General features: G+C 37.6%; 1 protein-coding gene across 1 annotated transcript; it reads right to left on the bottom strand.

Annotated features, from left to right (window-relative positions):
- Nucleotides 1-1,062: 1,062 nt before the first annotated feature.
- si:dkey-119m7.4 (uncharacterized protein LOC560629 homolog) lies at nucleotides 1,063-16,983 on the bottom strand. The gene is made up of 10 exons (XM_058756369.1): nucleotides 16,517-16,983; nucleotides 14,575-14,678; nucleotides 12,311-12,465; nucleotides 11,833-12,001; nucleotides 11,573-11,699; nucleotides 9,668-9,774; nucleotides 8,611-8,822; nucleotides 7,714-7,822; nucleotides 4,692-4,904; nucleotides 1,063-1,935 (listed from the first exon to the last, which is right to left on the bottom strand). The coding sequence occupies exons 1-10, from the start codon at nucleotides 16,874-16,876 to the stop codon at nucleotides 1,863-1,865; spliced, it is 1,629 nt and encodes a 542-aa protein (XP_058612352.1). The 5' UTR covers nucleotides 16,877-16,983; the 3' UTR covers nucleotides 1,063-1,862.
- Between the last annotated feature and the right edge of the window lie 3,858 nt (nucleotides 16,984-20,841).

Below are 20,841 nucleotides of genomic sequence, written 5' to 3'. Positions count from 1 at the left end.
TTCCTAAGAGCACAGTGGCCTCCATAATCCTTAAATGGAAGGCGTTTGGGACGACCAGAACCCTTCCTAGAGCTGGCCGTCCGGCCAAACTGAGCTATCGGGGAGAAGAGCCTTGGTGAGAGAGGTAAAGAAGAACCCAAAGATCACTGTGGCTGAGCTCCAGAGATGCAGTCGGAGATGGGAGAAAGTTGTAGAAAGTCAACCATCACTGCAGCCCTCCACCAGTCGGGGCTTTATGGCAGAGTGGCCCGACGGAAGCCTCTCCTCAGTGCAAGACACATGAAAGCCCGCATGGGTTTGCTAAAAACACCTGAATAAGATTCTCTGGTCTGATGAGACCAAGATAGAACTTTGGCCTTAATTCTAAGCGGTATGTGTGGAAAACCAGGCACTGCTCATCACCTGTCCAATACAGTCCCAACAGTGAAGCATGGTGGTGGCAGCATCATGCTGTGGGGTGTTTTTCAGCTGCAGGGACAGGACGACTGGTTGCAATCGAGGGAAAGATGAATGCGGCCAAGTACAGGGATATCCTGGACGAAAACCTTCTCCAGAGTGCTCAGGACCTCAGACTGGGCGAAGGTTTACCTTCCAACAAGACAATGACCCTAAGCACACAGCTAAAATAACGAAGGAGTGGCTTCACAACAACTCCGTGACTGTTCTTGAATGGCCCAGCCAGAGCCCTGACTTAAACCCAATTGAGCATCTCTGGAGAGACCTAAAATGGCTGTCCACCAACGTTTACCATCCAACCTGACAGAACTGGAGAGGGTCTGCAAGGAGGAATGGCAGAGGATCCCCAAATCCAGGTGTGAAAAACTTGTTGCATCTTTCCCAAAAACACTCATGGCTGTATTAGATCAAAAGGGTGCTTCTACTAAATACTGAGCAAAGGGTCTGAATACTTAGGACCATGTGATATTTCAGTTTTTCTTTTTTAATAAATCTGCAAAAATGTCAACAATTCTGTTTTTCTGTCAATATGGGGTGCTGTGTGTACATTAATGAGGAAAAAAAATGAACTTAAATGATTTTAGCAAATGGCTGCAATATAACAAAGAGTGAAAAATTTAAGGGGGTCTGAATACTTTCCGTACCCACTGTATCTCTAGCCTTCATGCTAGCACTGCATTTTGCTGCATTCCATGCCACACTCTCTGAAAAAAAGGCACAAATCTCTGTCACTGAGGCAGTACCCTTTCAAAAGGTACTGACATGTACAATTTAGGTACTAATGTGTACTGTTAAAGTAATGATATGTACCTTTAAGGCACTAATACCCTAGTAAAAAATAAATATACTTAAATGTATTTCAAATAAATTTTTTTCATGCCAAGTACAAATACATTTACATTTTTATGTACTTAATAAAAATCCCCTGCAATTGTATTTTTAGTATACTAAACCGGAACAACTAATTTTGTGCTTAATGCACTTTAATTGTGCGGAAGTCCAACTAAAGATGTACAAAAGTATATTTGATTGTGCTAAAGTGGAACTATTGCAAGTATAGCTTACTTCAGGTACACTTTAAATACCTTGCATTAAAAGACCACAAGCAGTACTCCAAATAAAGTTTAACTATAATTTTTACATCAGTAAATCTTGAGCGATATGTCAGTAAATATGTTTATAGATTTGAACTATGCTTAGTATGAAATAAATGTATTTGAAATATATTACTTTTTTACTAGGGTATGTAAATAAGGTACAAAGATGTACTGTCTATGTAGCTTTTGTTTTAGCATTATACCTTTTTTTCTAAGAGTGCACTTTATGTTCAAGTACTCCTGGAAAGAACTGAAATGACACTCATTCTGAAATGGTTGTTCGGAGACAGTCTACTGTAGGCTCAGAGTTCAGAGGATGCTGTCAGGGTTCTGTTTGGGACACTCTTCATACAAAGTGTGTTGTGACTTCTCAGCCGTAGTGCTGTAAGGCAAACGAGGGCAAAGATCAGCCACATTTCATGTGTATCAAGTTTAACTGTGATCTGCTCTGAATAAAATATGCTCTTAATAAAACAGTGTGGCTTTCTTTAGGCGGTTAAAGAGCTTAGTTGTTTTGATTCGTGGTTTATGTTCTATCCAGCCTTCCTTATTAAAAAAAGGAAAGGGGGAAAAACTCTAAATCCAGGCAGAGAAAACTATTTTTTAACATGTCTCTTGTGAGGGTGCTGGCAACATTTTAGCATCCCTACTGTAAGTGTCAACAGCGAACCACGGCGTGTCCAAATAAAGCACACAAAACAACAAGAAATTAACCTCCCAATACCTGTTCAAATCCTAGTAAAACTTTGTAAACTGCAGGAATTCACATTCATGAAATCTCCCAGGGTAAATGAAAACAAGGCCCAAATGGAATCTGTTGATGTTTTCAGCATTTCTGCGTGGATTTGGGGGAAGAATGTGCAGAATGGATTAGGGCCGAAAACCATTAGACCATTAGTCAAAATGATCAACAGTAGCTAAGCATCCAAGTTATTTATTTATTTGAAAAAGGTATAGTACATCAAAATGTTTATCAGTACAGTCTTTTTTTGTTTTAATTTTAGCAGTTTTGAAACACATTTTGTTGAAATAGAGATTTAATGCATAATAAATTGACAAAATTGGACATGTTCTCATCTATAAATTTGCTTCCATTAAAGTGGTGTTTCTTTGCAATGTTCAAGCGTGTGTTAAATCTATTCTGACTTCACACAAAAATTTCTCGCATTTCTCGCCCAAGTCGAACTGTGGCTGGTTTGACAGCTTGTCATGGGTTTAAATGAAAGATTTTTTTTTACAATAAAAACAACTTTGTGCACCACTTCTTTCCTGGAAAAAAAAAAACTAAACAAAGGTAGAGTAGATGCATTTCTTTGAAAACCCACCCAACTGGATGCTGTGAGTACGTCATTGCATTCCAAGAAGAAGGACTATAATGTACATTATACACAATGCATGTGAGAATAAATGTGTTCTTCACTTGCTGAAACTGACAGCCCGTTCGGCAATTTGATGTTGAAAAGACACCAAATTGACATCAAAATAGACGTCAAAAAACAGGTTGAATATGCAAATCAAACTGACGTCAAAAACTTGACATGACATTGATTTTATGTAAATTAAACATCAAAATTTAACCCATTTGAGTGTGGGATTAACTTCCTATTTTCACCCAATTACCACTGGAAGAAATTGCCATCCAAACTGAATTTAAACTGATGTTACAGCATCTTGATCTAAGTCTTGATAAATTGATATCAAATCAAATTGATATCAAGGTGCCTGCTGGGAGGTGATTTTTTCAAATGTAGATCTTGTCAGATTAAGGCAATTATCAAAGTTTGATAAAATGTTTTTTTTTTTTTTTTTTTACATGATTTGTTAGATTAAATTACCCCTTAGCAGATTTTGAATCATACTGTAAACTATATATTTACTAATTTAATATTATTAAATTATTTGTGAAATTAGATAGCAGTAAGCTGGCCAGTTTTAATTGTCTTACTACTTATTACTCTACCTGTTTTAAAACAAGATCTGGGGGCATCTGGGATGAAAAAGATACAGAATATGCCATATAGACTAAATTCTCTACAGAAAAGACTCAAGAGCAAATTTCTCTTGCAATAAAGCAAAACTTTTTTTTCTTTTTCTTGTTATAATAACCATATAATTTCATAGATAAAACAGTAAAACATCTGTAAAAGACCAATTGGATATATTCAATGATCTAATTGTTAAAATAAGTGCATTTTTAGTAGCCTGTTAAAAGAAGTGGCACTGTGTTAAAGTTGCTGTGACTGAAAGCTATTGACTGTGGTTGTCTATGTTATTGTAATGTTAATGTTTTCTGAGAGCAACAGTTCACTTAAAATTCTCTGATAATTTACTTTATTCACATTCATGTTGTTTCTTCTTTCTTCCTTAGAACCCAAATGACATCCTCAGTTGCTTTTTAACTTTGCCAGAAAATAATCTGCGTAAAATCTCCTTTTTCTTTTCCCATGGCGGAGGGAAAGTCATACAGAATGAAGTACTTCTCATGTTCTTTAAGTAATGCAGTGAATTTGACTTAACAAGAACTATGCCAGAAATATATTTTATATTTTATATTATTATAATATATATTTTCACAATGAAAAATATACATTTGTATAAAAAGAATTTTGTAAATTGACATAATAGTTTGTGTGATGAGTCATTGCAAAAAGCATAGTAGAACAGTCGATTAATAATTATAATAATCATTAGATTAAAATAACCATTAACTGCAGACCAATAGATTATTTGTGAAAATGACAATGTGTTAAAAGAGGATTAGAATCCTACACTTTTTTGGTAGCTAAAAGTAATCAAATTACATGATGATGGTCATTCATGCTTGCAAAAATCTGCAGAGATTTCTGTGGAGTTCTGTGGGCAAAGATCTCATGCAGGCTGATTGAAATCCAACATTAGCGTTTAATAAATACCACATGCCTACATCAGTTCTCAGATGAACTGAGATTTTATGCAGCTTTTCTTTAATCTAATGAATTAGATTAATTAGATCATTAGATCATTAGATCCGTGTTATTAAAGTTTATTGAAGCAAAAGTCGTAGTTAATAGTTAGTTAATAGTGAGAATTGGTCCCCAAATGAAAGTGTGACCAGATTAATGTGTTTGGCCAAGCGTTCGTGGGTCTGCAGTGTCTCACCTTACACCGGTGCGCTCCACATCCTCTATGGTGTCTGGCAGGGGCTTATGGGCTGTCTCAGGCAGAAACATAGTGAGGGCGGCACCTACAAGCGGGCACAGGCCGAATACCACCATGGGGGCGTGACGGCTGATGTTTCTCAGGAGGTAGATGATGGGTGCAATCACTCCGCCTGCCCGTGCGCACATCGAACCCATACCTATGCCGTTTTGTCTGAGAAAAAGAAAGATATGTTTCTGTATCTCACATCTCAACTGAACACTGGGAAGTGTTTGAATATGGAGAAGTGTAATGTAACACTATGTCCCAGGCCTGATGCAACACAATTACAGAAGAAGTCATTTGCCTTTCCACAATGTAAGTGAAAAGTTTGTGCAACAGAGTAAATGACAATCACAACATATTATACAGTTATTTGTAACTTGATAGTGGTGGGGCAGTAGTTATGGATGAACACTACCAACTGAACCACTGAGTCACTGTCATGGGGTTTGAGGGCTATAACATGTATTTCTATTGATATTTGGCCGTAAATTACAAAATTGTTTGGTCCATTCAGAACTACGACAAGTAATTTCTGGAGGCGTCATTTGCTCACAATACCACCTGGTGGCCAAAGAGTGTAAAACAAGCAGATATATTACAGACAGAGGTGTGAAGTCCAGGGATCAGAACATAAAAGTCCTGCCATATGTTTATTCCACCCATGAACTCAGCAGCTGATTTCACCAGAGGAGGAACCAAGTCATTCCTTTCGAGCAAGTGTCGAGTCGAATCCCAAGTCCTCAAAGAGTTACAGTTAATGAGATAATTAAGTGACTAATTAAATGATGATTGTGTGTTAGTGATGAACACCTGCTGTTATTGAGAATTACAGAGGATCAGATGTTGATGTTTTATTAGTTAAAATGATGCCACCATCATGGAGATCAGTGTTTGCTTTACTTGGGCTATTGACCCTTTTACTAATTTAAAGTAATCTGCTTCTAAACAGTTGCAATGTTGTTTCACAGCAAACATTTATGCATTGCTGAATAAAATCTTGAAGTAGCAGATGAGCTTACACTTTCTGTTTATAACTCATGATGAATGAACATCATGAAGTGGTGTCTCTTGGATTTATTGATTAACATTCAGCTATTACAGAACTGCAAATAAGTCCTATTAAACAAATGCCACCATAATGCTTAAATATCGGAAAAAGAACTATATCGCTCAGGCTTTTAGACATGAACACTTATCATACGATCCTCAAAAGTGGTGACAATAATTATTCATGCTGCAGTGCATGATGGGATTTTTTACTATGGTGTTACCCAGCATGCATTGCAGCATGAAGCATTTTGTTGATTGTCATCGTTGTTGAGATTCATATGCTGGTTCTTGATGTCTGTGTGTGTCTAAATAGTACTGGAGTTCAGATATTTATATGCATTACATAGATTTAAAATTCATGCACTACAACTTTTAGCGCAACACTTTCATTGCATGCTGTAGTTTCACAGGATTGGTTACTCAAAACCTGAACATAAAAATGAATATATATATATATAGAATGTAAATAGATCAGTGCCTGATGATTATCTCATCATACAAAGACAGCTTACATTTGCTCACTGCCCAGCACTAATCTCTCTGCTTTACAACAGCACATGCAGTGTTTCAGAGAGAAATCTAACATAAGAAGCCAAGGGTCAAGAGCCCAGCTAAAGCAAACACTGATCTCCATGATGGTGGCATCATTTTAACTAATAAAACATCAACATCTGATCCTCTGTAATTCTCAATAACAGCAGGTGTTCATCACTAACGCACAATCATCATTTAATTAGTCATTTAATTATCTCATTAACTGTAACTCTTTGAGGACTTGGGATTTGATTTGAGACTTGCTCGTGACTTGAAAGGAATGATTTGGTTCCTCCTCTGGTGAAATCAGCTGCTGAGTTCATGGGTGGAATAGACATATGGTAGGACTTTTACTTTCTGACCCCTGGGGCCTCATTTATAAAGCGTGCGTACGCTCAGATTTGATCTTAGAGTGTGCGTACGCTTAAATCCACACCAGCACTCATATTTATAAAGACGGTCTTTGACGTGGAAAAGTACTTAGCGTCACGTCAGGGTCAGAGCAGACGTACACACTTTTTATTGTCGGAGTATTGCAGGTTTTTTAAAATGTAAGCTGTTCTTGCAGCTCACTGTTCTAAATTATGATGATTGGTAATATTTTATATGTTAATGATATAAGTTTGGAGTCATTTACAAGGCAGAGAGCTGAAACCATTCAATTGCATGCAAGTTGAAGATCATTTGTGATTCATAGATTTCACATCTGAAAGAGACGCGTACGCGCGTTTTCTGTTCGTACGTTCAGTCTATGAATCAAACGTACGCATATTTGAGAAATGATCGTAAGATCAAATTTAGGATGGTTTCTGCGCAACATTTTATAAATGAGGCCCCTGGACTTTACACCTCTGTCTGTAATATATCTGTTTGTTTTACACTCTTTGGCCACCAGGTGGTATTGTGAGCAAATGAAGCCTCCAGAAATTAACCCTTTTGTGAACCACTTGGCTGAAAAGCTGAAAAGCTTCATGAGGCTTCATCTGGCCACCACTACAAAGAACCACTGAAGAACCGTACAGGAGCTTAACAGGTTCTGTATATGGTAGCGGTGCTATATAGCCCCTCAGTCATGGCAAAGAACCGGTGAAGAACTACTGAAGAACCACTGAAGCACCAAGATTTGGTGCTATACAGCACCAAAAGTGGTTCCCCTATAATTACGAGCCAAAGAACCACTTTTAGTGCTATATAGCACCATTTGTTTTAGAGTGTATTGAGTCTAGGAGGGTTTACTGATCTTAGATGGTTTAAGCTTGTATGGCAGGTCTTCCAACCAAGCTGGTGTTCCTCTTAAAGAAATATTTCATCCAAAAATAAAAATGAAGAAAGAAAGTCATACAACTTTGAGTATAAAGATATCACATTTTATAAATCTCTTGACCTTGCGTACCTGATGACTGTTGGGAAGACCTCTGCTGAGTAAATGTACACAATGGACAGCGAGGCGGTGATGCCAAACTTGCCCACCATGGCAAGTACAGTGCGAACAATAGACAGATCTGTGAAGACAACGATTATGAATGAATGAGGTTTGTTATGACAGAAAGAGATAGTCTCTGGTTTCGTTTTCCAATTGCCTCGAGGGAGGGTGGCACACACAAATCTTCATTCTGAATCCTCATTTGAATCATGACATCACTTTTAGTTACTGAGTTATATAAACAGTTTGCGTAAGTCAAGGTTTTTAAATGTGGCTCAGAATTCTCCAGGCTTCTGTCTCATCAACAGTAGTAAACAATGGCATGAACACTGTGGAGCTATATCATTACATCAAATGGAGCCTGTGGTCTGTTTATTGGGTGCTATTGTTATTATGTATCAAGCAAAACCCACGGTACACTCACACACACTGTTACATTACATGCCAGCATTTTTGTGGTTTCTTTATGTTTCCTTTTTCCTTTTGTTGGGAAAGTTGGGAAAATAGAATATCTTAAAGTGCCCAGTAAAACACGTTGATGCTCTTCTTTCATGCTCCTTTCCACCAAAGCTGGTGCCCAATCTATAATTGTTTCTGCTACAGAAAAGGTAGTTCTTGGCTGGGGAAAAAAGTCTGCATTGTCTTCGAAAACTAGCTGATCTCAAACTAGGAAACACTAACGTCAAAGGTATAATGACTGTAACTAAAGTTTTCAGAAGAATAACAACTTAGTCTGGTAAGATTGATGCAAAACAAAGTTAACTGGCACAAAATTAGAACGATTATAATCAGCAGAACAAATTCAGTGAAAAGGCGGATGTGTGATTTCAGAGCTTTAGTTAAGTAAAGGTTTGGTTTTTCACCTACCATCTGGAATGAATATGGTAAGAAGGCAGGCCAGGCCGCCTACTGCCAAGAATGCTAACTGGGATATCCTGCGTGAGCGGTTTAGGGTGAAGAGAGTAATGGTTCGTGCTGGCATCTCCACCAAGCCAAAGATCATCTGCGTCAGGTAGATATTCATACCAAAGTCTGAAATATTCAGTGAAAGCCCATAGTACACCAGGACATTCACAAACCTGTAACAAACAAAATCCAATGTCACTTTTGTGCTCTCTAAGTTCAAAAAATTAATATGGGAATGGCCCAAGCTCAGAACTATAACAGAAGTTTTTGTTTTTAGTTCTTATGAAACATAAAAGGGAAACATGCAAAACTTAAGGGAAATGAGAGCCACAACAGGAAATGCTGGAGAGTGTAACTGAAATGGATTATAACCAAAAGCCCATCCCCGAAAAGCCCTGAAATTTCTTCATCAACTTTTGTGAACTGAAATTACTAGTGTTTTGAAATGATGGTTGCTCTAGTGTAATTTGTCATTTATTTATTAGAGGTAGACATGTAACTGGAACTTTTACTTCTGAGGGAAAAAAAGAAAGTGTTCAAATTGCTCAAAATGTGGAAATTCATAACATAATTTGCAGATCCAGTAAAGATAAGATGTTATTGATAGCTCTCTTAATTCCTTACTTTTCACTTCACACACGTCACTCTTTTTCTCATTAATTTACTGCAAATTCATCTTATTTCATTTCTAGACTGAGAATTCTAGACCTGAATTTTGAATATACACTCTCAGAAATAAAGGTACAAAATCTGTCACTGGGGCGGTACCTTTTCAAAAGGTACATGTTTATACCTAAAGGGTCCATTTTGGTACCTTAAAGGTACATACAGTATTAGTACTTAAAGTGTACATATTTGAACCTAATAGGTACAAAAGTGTACCTTTTGAAAAGGTACTGCCCCAGTGACAGCTTTTGTACCTTTATTTCTCAGAGTGTAGGAACAATGATTCATAATGTTCAACTTCTAAATCATTCATTTTGAATTCAAGGTTTTTGCAGTTAACTGCGTTTTTTACCACAAGTAGAAAAGAATGAGGGACTGTTTCCTCATTCTGGGCGTTCGGACCAAATCAATAACAGTGTACTTCCTCAGCTCTTGCAGTTTCTCCGAGTTTTTAGGGCTCTGCAAAACAAGAAAAACACATTTCAAGTAGGACTGTAGTACAGGTTTGAGACTGAGACTAATTTGAATATACCTTTCTGAAGAGAGCTGTTACATCACAGATAAAATGCAAATACAACTGCATAGCCCTACTGGAAAATTTAGTTTGATGTGGTAATTGTTTTATAACAAGTAAAACTAACTTGCAGCATGTTTCTACTTGGTCCAAGATGGATATAAACTGGTCCTAGATGGTTTGAGTGTTGTCAAGCTAAACTAGTAGCTGGTGAACAAAAGTGTCAAAATTTTAAACCAGCTAAATGGCCAGCTGGAAAACACAGTGACCAACTGAATGTGTAAGTTCATTCAGACCAAAAATGAAAATTCTCCAAATATTTAGTCACTGTCATGTTGTTCCAAACCTGTATAACTTTTACCATGGGACACAGAACAAGTACTCATTCATCTTCCATTCAATTACAATGAATGTGGACTTCCACAAAACACAAAAAGGACACAAAATAGTTTCATAAATGTAGTCTTAGTTCACGGTATTCCCAATTTATCATTCTGCCTCCTCAATTTCATCTTCAAAGTTGAAAACAGTGAATCTAATAACCATACAGGCAAAATTTCACTTCAAGAATAATCGAAGTGGCATCAAAGGTTAAGGTTAGTTGTAGATTTGGCATTCATCATCTCTATCCTAACTTCCAGACTTCTCCAGTCATGTTATATTTGTCAGCAAGCTAGCATTCAGGTCTGCCAATCTGCCAATCCAATCAACAACTTTTTTCAATAATCAGATATATATATATATATATATATATATATATATATATATATATATATATCACAATATGGAAGTAAAGATATGTTGCTACATCATGACTGTATATTTTAGATGTTTTCCTTATTAGACGCAAACAGCTCAGGTCATGGAGTACAGTACACTACTAATGAGGTAATTTAGCTGTGGAGATCCAAAATGTACAGTGCTGGGGAGGCTCTAAGAGTTGTTTGAAAGTCTTGGGTATATAGGATGCTTTTGTGTTGTTTTTGAAGCTTAGGTTTCCATTCATTGTATTGCATGGATAAAGAGAGATCAGTGTATTATTTTTCTTTTGTGCTTCACAGAAGAAAGACTGTCATAGAGGTTTAAAAATCACATTAGGATGACAACATTTTTAACTATTTAAAAAAATATTTAGCTGGCTTTCACAGATAAATCCAACCCCATGTTTCTTTGCCCGTGGACAGTGCCTAAAGCCAGGAGTAGTGAAGTGGAACAGATGCTATAATTCTTCTTTCGAAAAGAAGTTTTATACAATTTTTGGTTTGTTCACTTTACATGTTAGTAAAATGGTCTCTTCCTATCAGGGCAGTTCTTGGCCAGAATAAGCTGCAATAAGGACCAGATCCTCTGCTTATAGTGAAAAGTCTAACTACGTGAGACTAAAGGCCCGTTCACACCAAGAACGATAACTATAAAGATTATGATATTAGCGCTCACACAAGCGAGGGATATCGTCTGTTTATTGTAAGCGCACGCTCGTCTGCCACTTTAAATTATCGAGCTCGTGACAGCAGGATTGGTTATGATTGGCTGTCAATATTTTTATACCTCATCAGCTGGAAAAAATCATTCTGAAGGTGATTCCAATGATATCGTTTCTCTGTGCCTTTATCATTATAGTTATGGTGTGGACTCTGCTATTCTTTAATATTGAGAACGATTTTTAGAACTATATCTTTATCTTTATCGTTATCTTTATCGTTATTGTTCTTGGTGTGAACGGGGCTTAAGAGTATGCCATACCTGACAGAGCTCAATGTCATCGTCTACCAGAGGTTTGCCATTAATAAGTGCTGCCTTACGAATCAGATCCAGTGCCTCTTCATGCTTGTTATTGGCCATTAACCAACGGGCAGACTTAGGAAGCACCCTGAAAAAACACAAAAATAAACATACGTAAATAACAAGAATACATGCAAGAACAGTGGCCTCCTAAGTACCAGGACCGTTTCGGACACTTAAGTCACAAGACATATTGCAGCCTTTTTATGTTTGCAGCTCACCAGATGTAGAACAGGAAGAGGAAGCCCGGGGCAGAAATGGCCAACTGCAGCTTACGCCAGTCTCGGATGAGGTAGGCCACACCTGCAAGCAGAATGTAGCCAAAACCAAAGAAGTAGTCTGTGATGACACCTGCCAACATGCGCTTTTTTGGGCCGGTCCACTCAGTGCCTGCAAAATGAAAAGACAAATTGCACACATTGGACAATAAGCTACACTCACATTAAACCAGAAAATCCCAGCGCCATTAGACGCTGTATTAGGCTTAGTCTCAGGCTAAATGTTATCACAGACTCTGCTGACTCAACCACAGTACAATTCAAAATAATATATATTCTTCTTATTAAGAAAATTCTCTTGCTGCTAAAATAATAATGCTCAATACAATTTCTTTCTGAAAGGCCATTTTCTTTAGTTCCAGAAAGCTTGACAAAGCATAACAAGTTAAAATAGTGAGTCCTTAGTGGATCTTTTACTTACCCAACACAAATGCATTCATGATTACTGCGGAAATCGTCATGCCCACCACGAAGCGAAGCAGGACATATATGTAGAAATTTGGGGCGAAAGCGACCCCCACTCCAAAGATGGCCTGTGCTGCTAAACCAATCAATATGATCATTCTGCGGCCATACCTGAAATAGCATAAAACCGTACGTCATTAGAAAGATACACTATTGTGTGATTAAGCTCAGTTAGTAATATGTTTCCTAGAAAACAGGTGTGCATGGGGGTCCACCCTTGTGAAAAAGAATTATTGATTGTGATCTTGTACTTCAGATCATATTATATATATATATATATATATATATATATATATATATATATAATCTCTCTCTCTCTCTCTCTCCATAAATATGTATATATATATATATATATATATATATATATATATATATTACAGATCTATAAAATAATTTGTCTTTTAACATGCAAGTTCATCATTACAAATGTGTGATTACAAATATATTTCACTACATGACATACAATTTTCAATGGACATTATGCTAAATTATATTTTAGTTTACCTTAAATGCTTGTCAGCACATGCAACAGTACACTTTATTCCAGAGACCATATAATTTTCTATGTGAAAACATTACATTCAGTTCACACTTTGGTAATGTTTTTATTTATTTCCATTAAAAGTACTCTTTTTAAAAAAATATGCTAAAGTGTACTTCTTTTTCAGAAAGGTTATACTGGACTGGTCTATTCTAAAATGGTTGCTGATAATGGTGCTAGTAACATAAAAGTCATGAGTTTGATTCTCAGGTAATGACTGGACTGATCAAATGAATACCTCCTGGATGCAATGTCATTTTGAGTAAAATAGCCTGCAACATGTAAAAATGCAAACTGTAACATCTTAAAATGAAATCGTATCATCTTAAAAGGCAATGCATCCAACCAAACTCCCTAATATCTGAGAGGGTGCTCAATGCAGCATGTTGATATAGAGGATTTTCGGTAACACTTTATTTTGATGGTCCCTTTTGAACATTCTGTTGACACTAAGTAATGTTGCAACTACATGTCAACAAACTCTCATTAGATTATTAGTAGACTATCTGCTTCATATCTGCTAACTCTTTATTGTGATGGTCTCTCAACAGACACTCTACTGTCTATAAGTAACTTTGCAACTACGTGTCAACTTATTCCAACCCTAACCCTACCAGTCTACTAATACACTACTAACAATCTAATGAGAGTTGGTAGAAATGTAGGTGCAATGTTACTTATAGTCAACAGAATGTGTTAAAGGGACCATCAAAATAAAGTGAAACCGGATTTGGATGGCAGACTGGATGTTTTTAATGTGTGCATGCACAAAAGTGCCTTGTGCTACTGTCTGTAACAAGGAGTACTTGTAAGATTTGACATGAAATCATATGATCCAGACTACAGTAAAATATGTCTTTACTTGCATTGAGGATAAACATGATTTGTGCCAACCACAATATTGTTTGTGTGGTGAATTGTTGGCTGCCAAGAGCATGAAACCATCAAAGTTCAATTTTAAGCAATAAACTATTTTAGTTCTATGTTGGATCGAATGTATAATCTGGGTCCTGAAGAAAAGCCTGTGTAGAACCACATACAGTGGATGGTGCACAGTCTCATGTAAATATCTGTAGTCTTTCCAGTATTTTAGAGCATTCCATCCCACATTCTCCCTTCAGTTCATTCAGCAGTTAATGTTTTCACACCACAGTGCTGCTATTGTCTGTTCAGCTCTGAAATGTGAACATGTGCTGCTTATTAGATCCGCTCTCTAAAACCACTACATTTCCAATACTGCAGAATCCATCTGATTTGGCTCTAGCACAAGATATTACTAGTCAAATCACCACTTCTCTCTATAAATATCAGTAAATAAAACCAGAAATAGAAGTCTGCATACAGGACAGAAGCCTTCCCAGCCGTCTCAAAAGTATGACAGAGCATGAACTGTGTTTCTCACAGACAGAGTCACATTTGTCAGCTTATTGAAAGGGTGTGTTCAGAGTTTTTCTGAGACCTGTTTATGTAAAATATCTAAAACTTCCTGGTATTTAAGCTCTTGTCCAGGCACGTGCAGTTCACAAATCATCTTGTGTCAAATCAGAAAGGTTTCTAACCTGATATCAGTCCTTGAATTTCAGATCCTGTTTTTTTCCCACTGGAATTGAAAGTTTTGGATGTGTGAGAGTTTGAGAGATTGTGTGCATTGAAAGTTACCTTGAGATTCTTCTACTTACTTATCAGAGAGGGTGCCAAACAGAACAGCTCCAACCAGCAGCCCGAACATATAGATAGAAGATCCAATGTTGTTCAAAGTGGCATTTTCACACACAAGGTCCCACTATAAAATAAGGTCACAAGGTCAACATAAAATAAATCAGTGTTATAATAATCAGGTGGTTTGTGGAACATTACGGCTAGTTGTTATCAGTCCAAGGTGGCTTATCATTCCTAACCAGCTTGATCAAGTAGGCCTGCCATCTCCAAAAACAGTCCTCCAGTTAGCCCACTGATCCATCTAGACTTACTACTGTCAAGCTTATTACCATATATAAAACAATTATTACTAGAAACTGGATTTAGTTGAAATTTTCAGCAGGGACTGGAGGAGCCCACTGTCAGAAAAAAAAGTGGGGAAAAAAAAAACTTTACCTTTAGAGGTACAGCAGCTTGTCACTGTTGCAGTCTCTTTAAAGAGACAACTTTGTACCTTATCTACCCCTAAAAGATTCATATTAGTACCCTAGCATTTGTGTGTGTGTGTGTGTGTGTATATATATATATATATATATATGTGTGTACCGTATTGACCCGAATATAAGACGATGTTTTTTTCTTGGAAATACATCTGAAAAAATGCAGTCGTCTTATATTCAGGGTCTAGACTTTGACATGTCATTAATAATACCCCCACAACAATAGGTGGCGCCAAAAACGCATAAAACGAGTGTGCCATGAAATATGTAATGTAATGTGTGTTGTAAAGATCACGAGTGAAAACAAAAGAAAAAGAAAAGCTTACAGCGGCATGAGTAGTGACTGTCATGTTGGCCTGATGGGACCAAACTTCCTCTGTAAGTGATTTTAAATCATAAGACAGTACCCAGATTTGAAGACTACAATAAGATTTCACTTCTACTGTTAATAAAATTTTGGTAGGCTACTATGAGATGGATAGCCTAAATGTTATATAATTCACATTAGCTACCTGTTATTTTTATGGTATATCAAAAAGTGTATATTTTTCAATATCATTGTTGGTACATTTACCAGTATTTACAATACTTTCAAAACAAAAATTAAAATAGGAAAAATATGCAATTTCAAAATAATTTAAGAAAAAATTTGTTTTACAGAGAGAGAAAAAACAAAACAAAAAAAACAAACAAACAAAAAAACAAGATTTGGTTTTCAAAAAGCCTTTTTCCAAAAGATACATCTGGAAAAATCTGGTACATCTGGGGGGGTCGTCTTATAATCAGGGTCGTCTTATATTCGGGACAATACGGTATATATCCTTTAGGTATAGTATTTAGGAGTGAATAAAGATGGCCAATGAAAGTACTGCCATAGGGACAACCTGTTTTTCTGAATGAATGTACTTAATTATTTCATTACCACACTTTGAAATTAACTCTCATCTGTCTTCACCACAAAAATACCTTTGGTAGGATCTTAGAAGCAGTTTGTTTTAGAAACTCTGTCCTCAAGATCTATACACATGGACTAGAAAGATGCCCCCAAGCACACACACACACACACACACACACACAAACACCGCAGCTGTAAAGCAGAGAGCCATATCAGATAGTCAGCCCCCGTTGTGAGGTTGGGCCAAGATCCAGTCTTTGTAAATCAAAGCAGGTTCTGCCAGGATGCCCTGCTGCGAGCAACCCATCTCTCTGGTCACATGTCGCAAAAGAAATGCAGTTCCATCGGTCTGTCTTGCAGTCCTGTGAGCTACACCACTTTAATGAAGCCGTCTGAGATGCCTTCACCACAGGAGGCCAGAAATTCTCAATGCAGTCAGCACCCAAAACATCTAAACCACAATATATGACTGGCTCAGATAGCACCAGAGAGAGGGACGGATTAAGAAAGAGCAACGCTGTGCATGTTACATCACAAAACGACCACATCCTTTTATACAACCGTGATGGTTTAAAGATTAGCACTCACCTCTGTGACAGTAGTGCTGAGAAAGACTTCCTTGCTGAATTCCCATCCTCCCGTGCAGCTGTTTGAAGTGGACGAGTGCTCAGTAATTGGTAGACTGTGATTAAGCTGGGACAGAGGGCCATCCTGAAAGGATGTGCAGGACTCCCCAGGAGCAATGCTGAAGTTGAAGCCCAGCCTTGGGCCACCACCGTCACCCGGTGGCCAGGCAGATCTGCACAGGTGAGGGGGCACAGCCCCAGTGAAGACAGACACCAACATGTGGAAGGCCAAGAAGATCTGTGGCAGGCAGATCCACACATAAAGCGTCTTCTGGAAGCGTCCAAACCCTCCAATCCGGTCCAGGACTTCGTCAAAATTCATCCTGCCTTTCCTTGAATGTCACTTCATGAAAACTTACACACCATCTATTGAGGTGATGATGACTGGGTCCTCGAGTCTTAGGACACAACAGAAGTTGGTGTGTAAGTGCACATGTAAGTAATGCTCTAGATGATGTCAGGTCGGTATTATGATATTATAAATGCTATGAAATGGGTATGGCTAGGAGGGACAGGCGCGTGTGAATGGCCGGTGTAGGTCTCCTCACACCTGTAGCAGAGAGAGGGAGGGAGGGAGGGAGAAGGTGAGACGGAGAGCGCTGCAGCGGAGTTCTGACTGTTTGGGTTGTTTGAGGGAAATATAAGGAGGGGAGGGCTGGGAGTGACCCAGATATCTGAAATGAACCAGTGAGCACAAGGGGGAGGGACTATTGAGTGAAGGGGCGGGGCTAATCCGTGACAGGAGGGAAGAATTACTTTCACACTCTCTCTCTGTCTGTCTTACAAACTTGAAGGCTCCATTTCATTCCTCTTCTCACCAGCCTCCCCCCTGCACTTGTTTCTTCCTTTTTATTTTAATTTCATTCACAAACTTTGTCTGTGGGTGAGAGAGCAGAGGAAGTGTAAGAGAGTTTGATTTTCACATTGTCATCTCTCTCAAACATAAATAGTTTCTTTTTCACTGCTTTATACACAAGAATTAGGGGTCACACTTTAGTTTGGGGACCATTTCTCACTATTAACTAACTATTAATTATGATTTTTGCCTAAATAAACTCCTAATTTGCTGCTTATTAATAGTTGGCAGTTGTTAAGTTTAGGTGTGAGGAAGAGTTAAGGGATCTAAAATATGGTGATGGTCATGCAGAGTAAGACATTAATATGTGTTTTATAAGTACTAATAAACAGTCCATATGCTAGTAATATGCATGCTAATAAACAACTAGTTAATAGTGAGAACTGGTCCCTAAACTATAGTATTACCAAACTATGTTTCCTAAAGAGCAACAAACATTGTGGTAACACTTTATTTTGATGGTCGCTTTTGAGCATTCTGTAGACAATACGTAACTTTGCACCTACATGCCAACTAACTCATTAGAGTATTAGTAGACTGTCTGCTTAATATCTGCTAACTCTTTGTGATGGTTTCCCAAAAGTGTTTTCCTAACTTTACTGTGAGGTGTTTCAGCGCTAACTTAAGTGCATATAAGATTAATCTAACGAAAGCCAAATTATTTTATATTAATTGAATGATCTATTATGAGATGCATTATAGGGGCAAGGACCAAGCAAACAGATAACAAAACTGAGACAGAGGTTTTCTTCTGTAATGATCCACCTCTCTTTGTCTCTCTGCCTGTGTTTTTGCCTTTTTTTCATCACTTCTTTTTGACTGGAGTCAAGAGTTTGAGGAAGAAATAGGTCAACTGGACAGAAAATGTTGAGAAAAATGCAAAGGATGGCAGCTAGCAGGATCATAGAGGGGGAGATGAAATGAATTAAGGGGGAGTAATGTGGCTGCTGTTTTTCAGCATTCTTCAGAGAGGCGTGCATGTGGGATAAGCCACACACCCATCCACACTGACTCAATGAAAGGTTGTTTTTTCAATTATGGGAGGAAAAAAAACAGTCTTCAACTTTTTTTTGATGTATGAACATATTTATATTGTTATATATCTTTTAATCTTTATCCCAGACCCAGACCTTCAATCTCGAAATATGAAACTCCATCAACATTTATTACATTATTATTACATCATCAGCTACCAATTACCTGTTTCCATCATGACCGACAATTTTGACCAACTTTTCGATATACGGTTTTACCAAGGCAATGTGTCAGTCAAGAGCGAAGGTAAAATAAATATACAACCTGAATGTTGGGATGTTTTTTAAATTTGAATAAAATGAAAACTAAAAGAATTTCAAATCACATGAGCAAGTATTTTATTCACAATAGAGCATAGATAACATAACAAATTGAAAACTGAGAAATTTTTACAAATGTATGCACAAAATGAGCTAATTTCAAATTTGATGCCTGCTACAGGTCTCAAAATAGTTGGGACAGGGACATGTTTACCAAATTGTAGCATCTCCTCTTCTTTTCAAAACAGTTTGAAGACGTCTGGGCATCAAGGTTATGAGTTTCTGGTGTTTTGGTGTTGGAATTTGGTCCCATTCTTGCCTGATATAGGTTTCCAGCTGCTGAAGAGTTCGTGGTCGTCTTTGACGTATTTTTCTTTTAATGATGCAAGGCAAGGCAAGGCAAGTTTATTAATATAGCACATTTCATACACAGTGGTAATTCAAAGTGCTTTACATAAAAGGACGTGAAATAGTCATTAAAAATAATAATAATCACAACAATAAAAACAAGGAATTAAAAAAAATTATAATAATAATCACAACAATAAAAACAAAATGATTTTAAAAATTTAAACCAGTTAAGAATAGAAAATGATTATACATAGTGCAATCAGTTCGGATGTAGCACAGTGCTCATTTAACAAATGCACAGCTAAGCAGATGAGTTTTGAGTCTGGGTTTAAATGTGGCTAATGTTTTAGCACATCTGATCTCTTCTGAAAGCTGGTTCCAACTGCGGGCAGCATAATAACTAAAAGCGGACTCCCCTTGTTTTGTGTGAACCCTTGGTATTTCTAACTGACTCGATCCTAATGATCTGAGTGGTCTGTTAGGTTTATATTCAGTGAGCATATCTGCAATGTATTTAGGTCCTATGCCATTGAATGATTTATAAACGAGTAAAAGTACTTTAAAATCAATCCTAAATGTAACTGGAAGCCAGTGTAAGGACCTGAGAACTGGTGTAATATGCTCAAATTTTCTGGTTCTAGTCAGAATCCTGGCAGCAGCGTTCCGGATGAGCTGCAGCTGTCTAATGGTCTTCTTTGGAAGGCCAGTGAGGAGACCATTACAATAATCCACCCTGTTGGTGATAAAGGCATGAACAAGTTTCTCCAAGTCTTGACTGGACATGAAACATCTAATTCTTGCAATGTTTTTGAGATGATAGTATGCTGATTTAGTTACTGCTTTGACATGACTACTAAAACTAAGGTCTGTCTCCAGAATCACCATGCGCCAAATATTCTCTATAGGTGAAAGATCCGGACTGCAGGCAGACCAATTCAGCACCCGGACTCTTCTACTACAAAGCCATGCTGTTGTAATAGCTGCAGTATGTGGTTTTGCATTGTCCTGCTGAAATACACGTCATCTGGAGGGGAGCATATGTTGCTCTAAAACCTTTATATACATACACCTTTCAGCATTCGTAGCGCCTTCCAAAACATGCAAGCTTCCCATACCGTATGCACTTATGCACCCCCAAACCATCAGAGATGCTGGCTTTTGAACCGAATGCTGATGACACACTGGAAGGTCTCCCTCCTCTTTAGTCCGGAGGACACGGCATCCGTGATTTCCAACAAGAATGTCAAATTTGGACTCGTCTGACCACAGAACACTTTTCCACTTTGAAACAGTCAACATATGGCTTCCTTTTTGCATGATAGAGTTTCAGTTGGCATCTGCAGATGGCACGGCGGTTTGTGTTTACTGACATTGGTTTCTGGAAGTATTCCTGGGCCCATTTAGTAATGTCATTGACAGAATCAAGTCGTTGAGTGATGCAGTGTCGTCTGAGGGCCTGAAGACCACGGGCATTCAACAAAGGTCTTCAGACTTGTCCCATGGATAAAAGTGTAAAATTTCTCCATTTAAACATTTGTTATGTTCTCTATGTTCTAATGTCAATAAAATATTGGCTCATGTGATTTGAAAGTCTTTTAGTTTTCATTTTATTCAAATTTAAAAAACGTCCCAACATTTCCGGAATTCGGGTTGTAAGATGTGATGTGAAAAAAGAGATAAATATAATAGATAAATATCGCTTGTGAAAACAATGACAAAAAAGAAAACTCTGTCATCATTTACTCATGTCATCCCAAAATTTGCCAGACTTAAGCTTTCTATGTA

The sequence above is a fragment of the Onychostoma macrolepis genome, chromosome 20, assembly GCF_012432095.1.
Source record: "Onychostoma macrolepis isolate SWU-2019 chromosome 20, ASM1243209v1, whole genome shotgun sequence".
Classification (NCBI taxonomy): domain Eukaryota; kingdom Metazoa; phylum Chordata; class Actinopteri; order Cypriniformes; family Cyprinidae; genus Onychostoma; species Onychostoma macrolepis.
The sequence above is the reverse complement of the archived record's forward strand: the minus strand, read 5'-3'. Positions and strand labels throughout refer to the sequence as shown.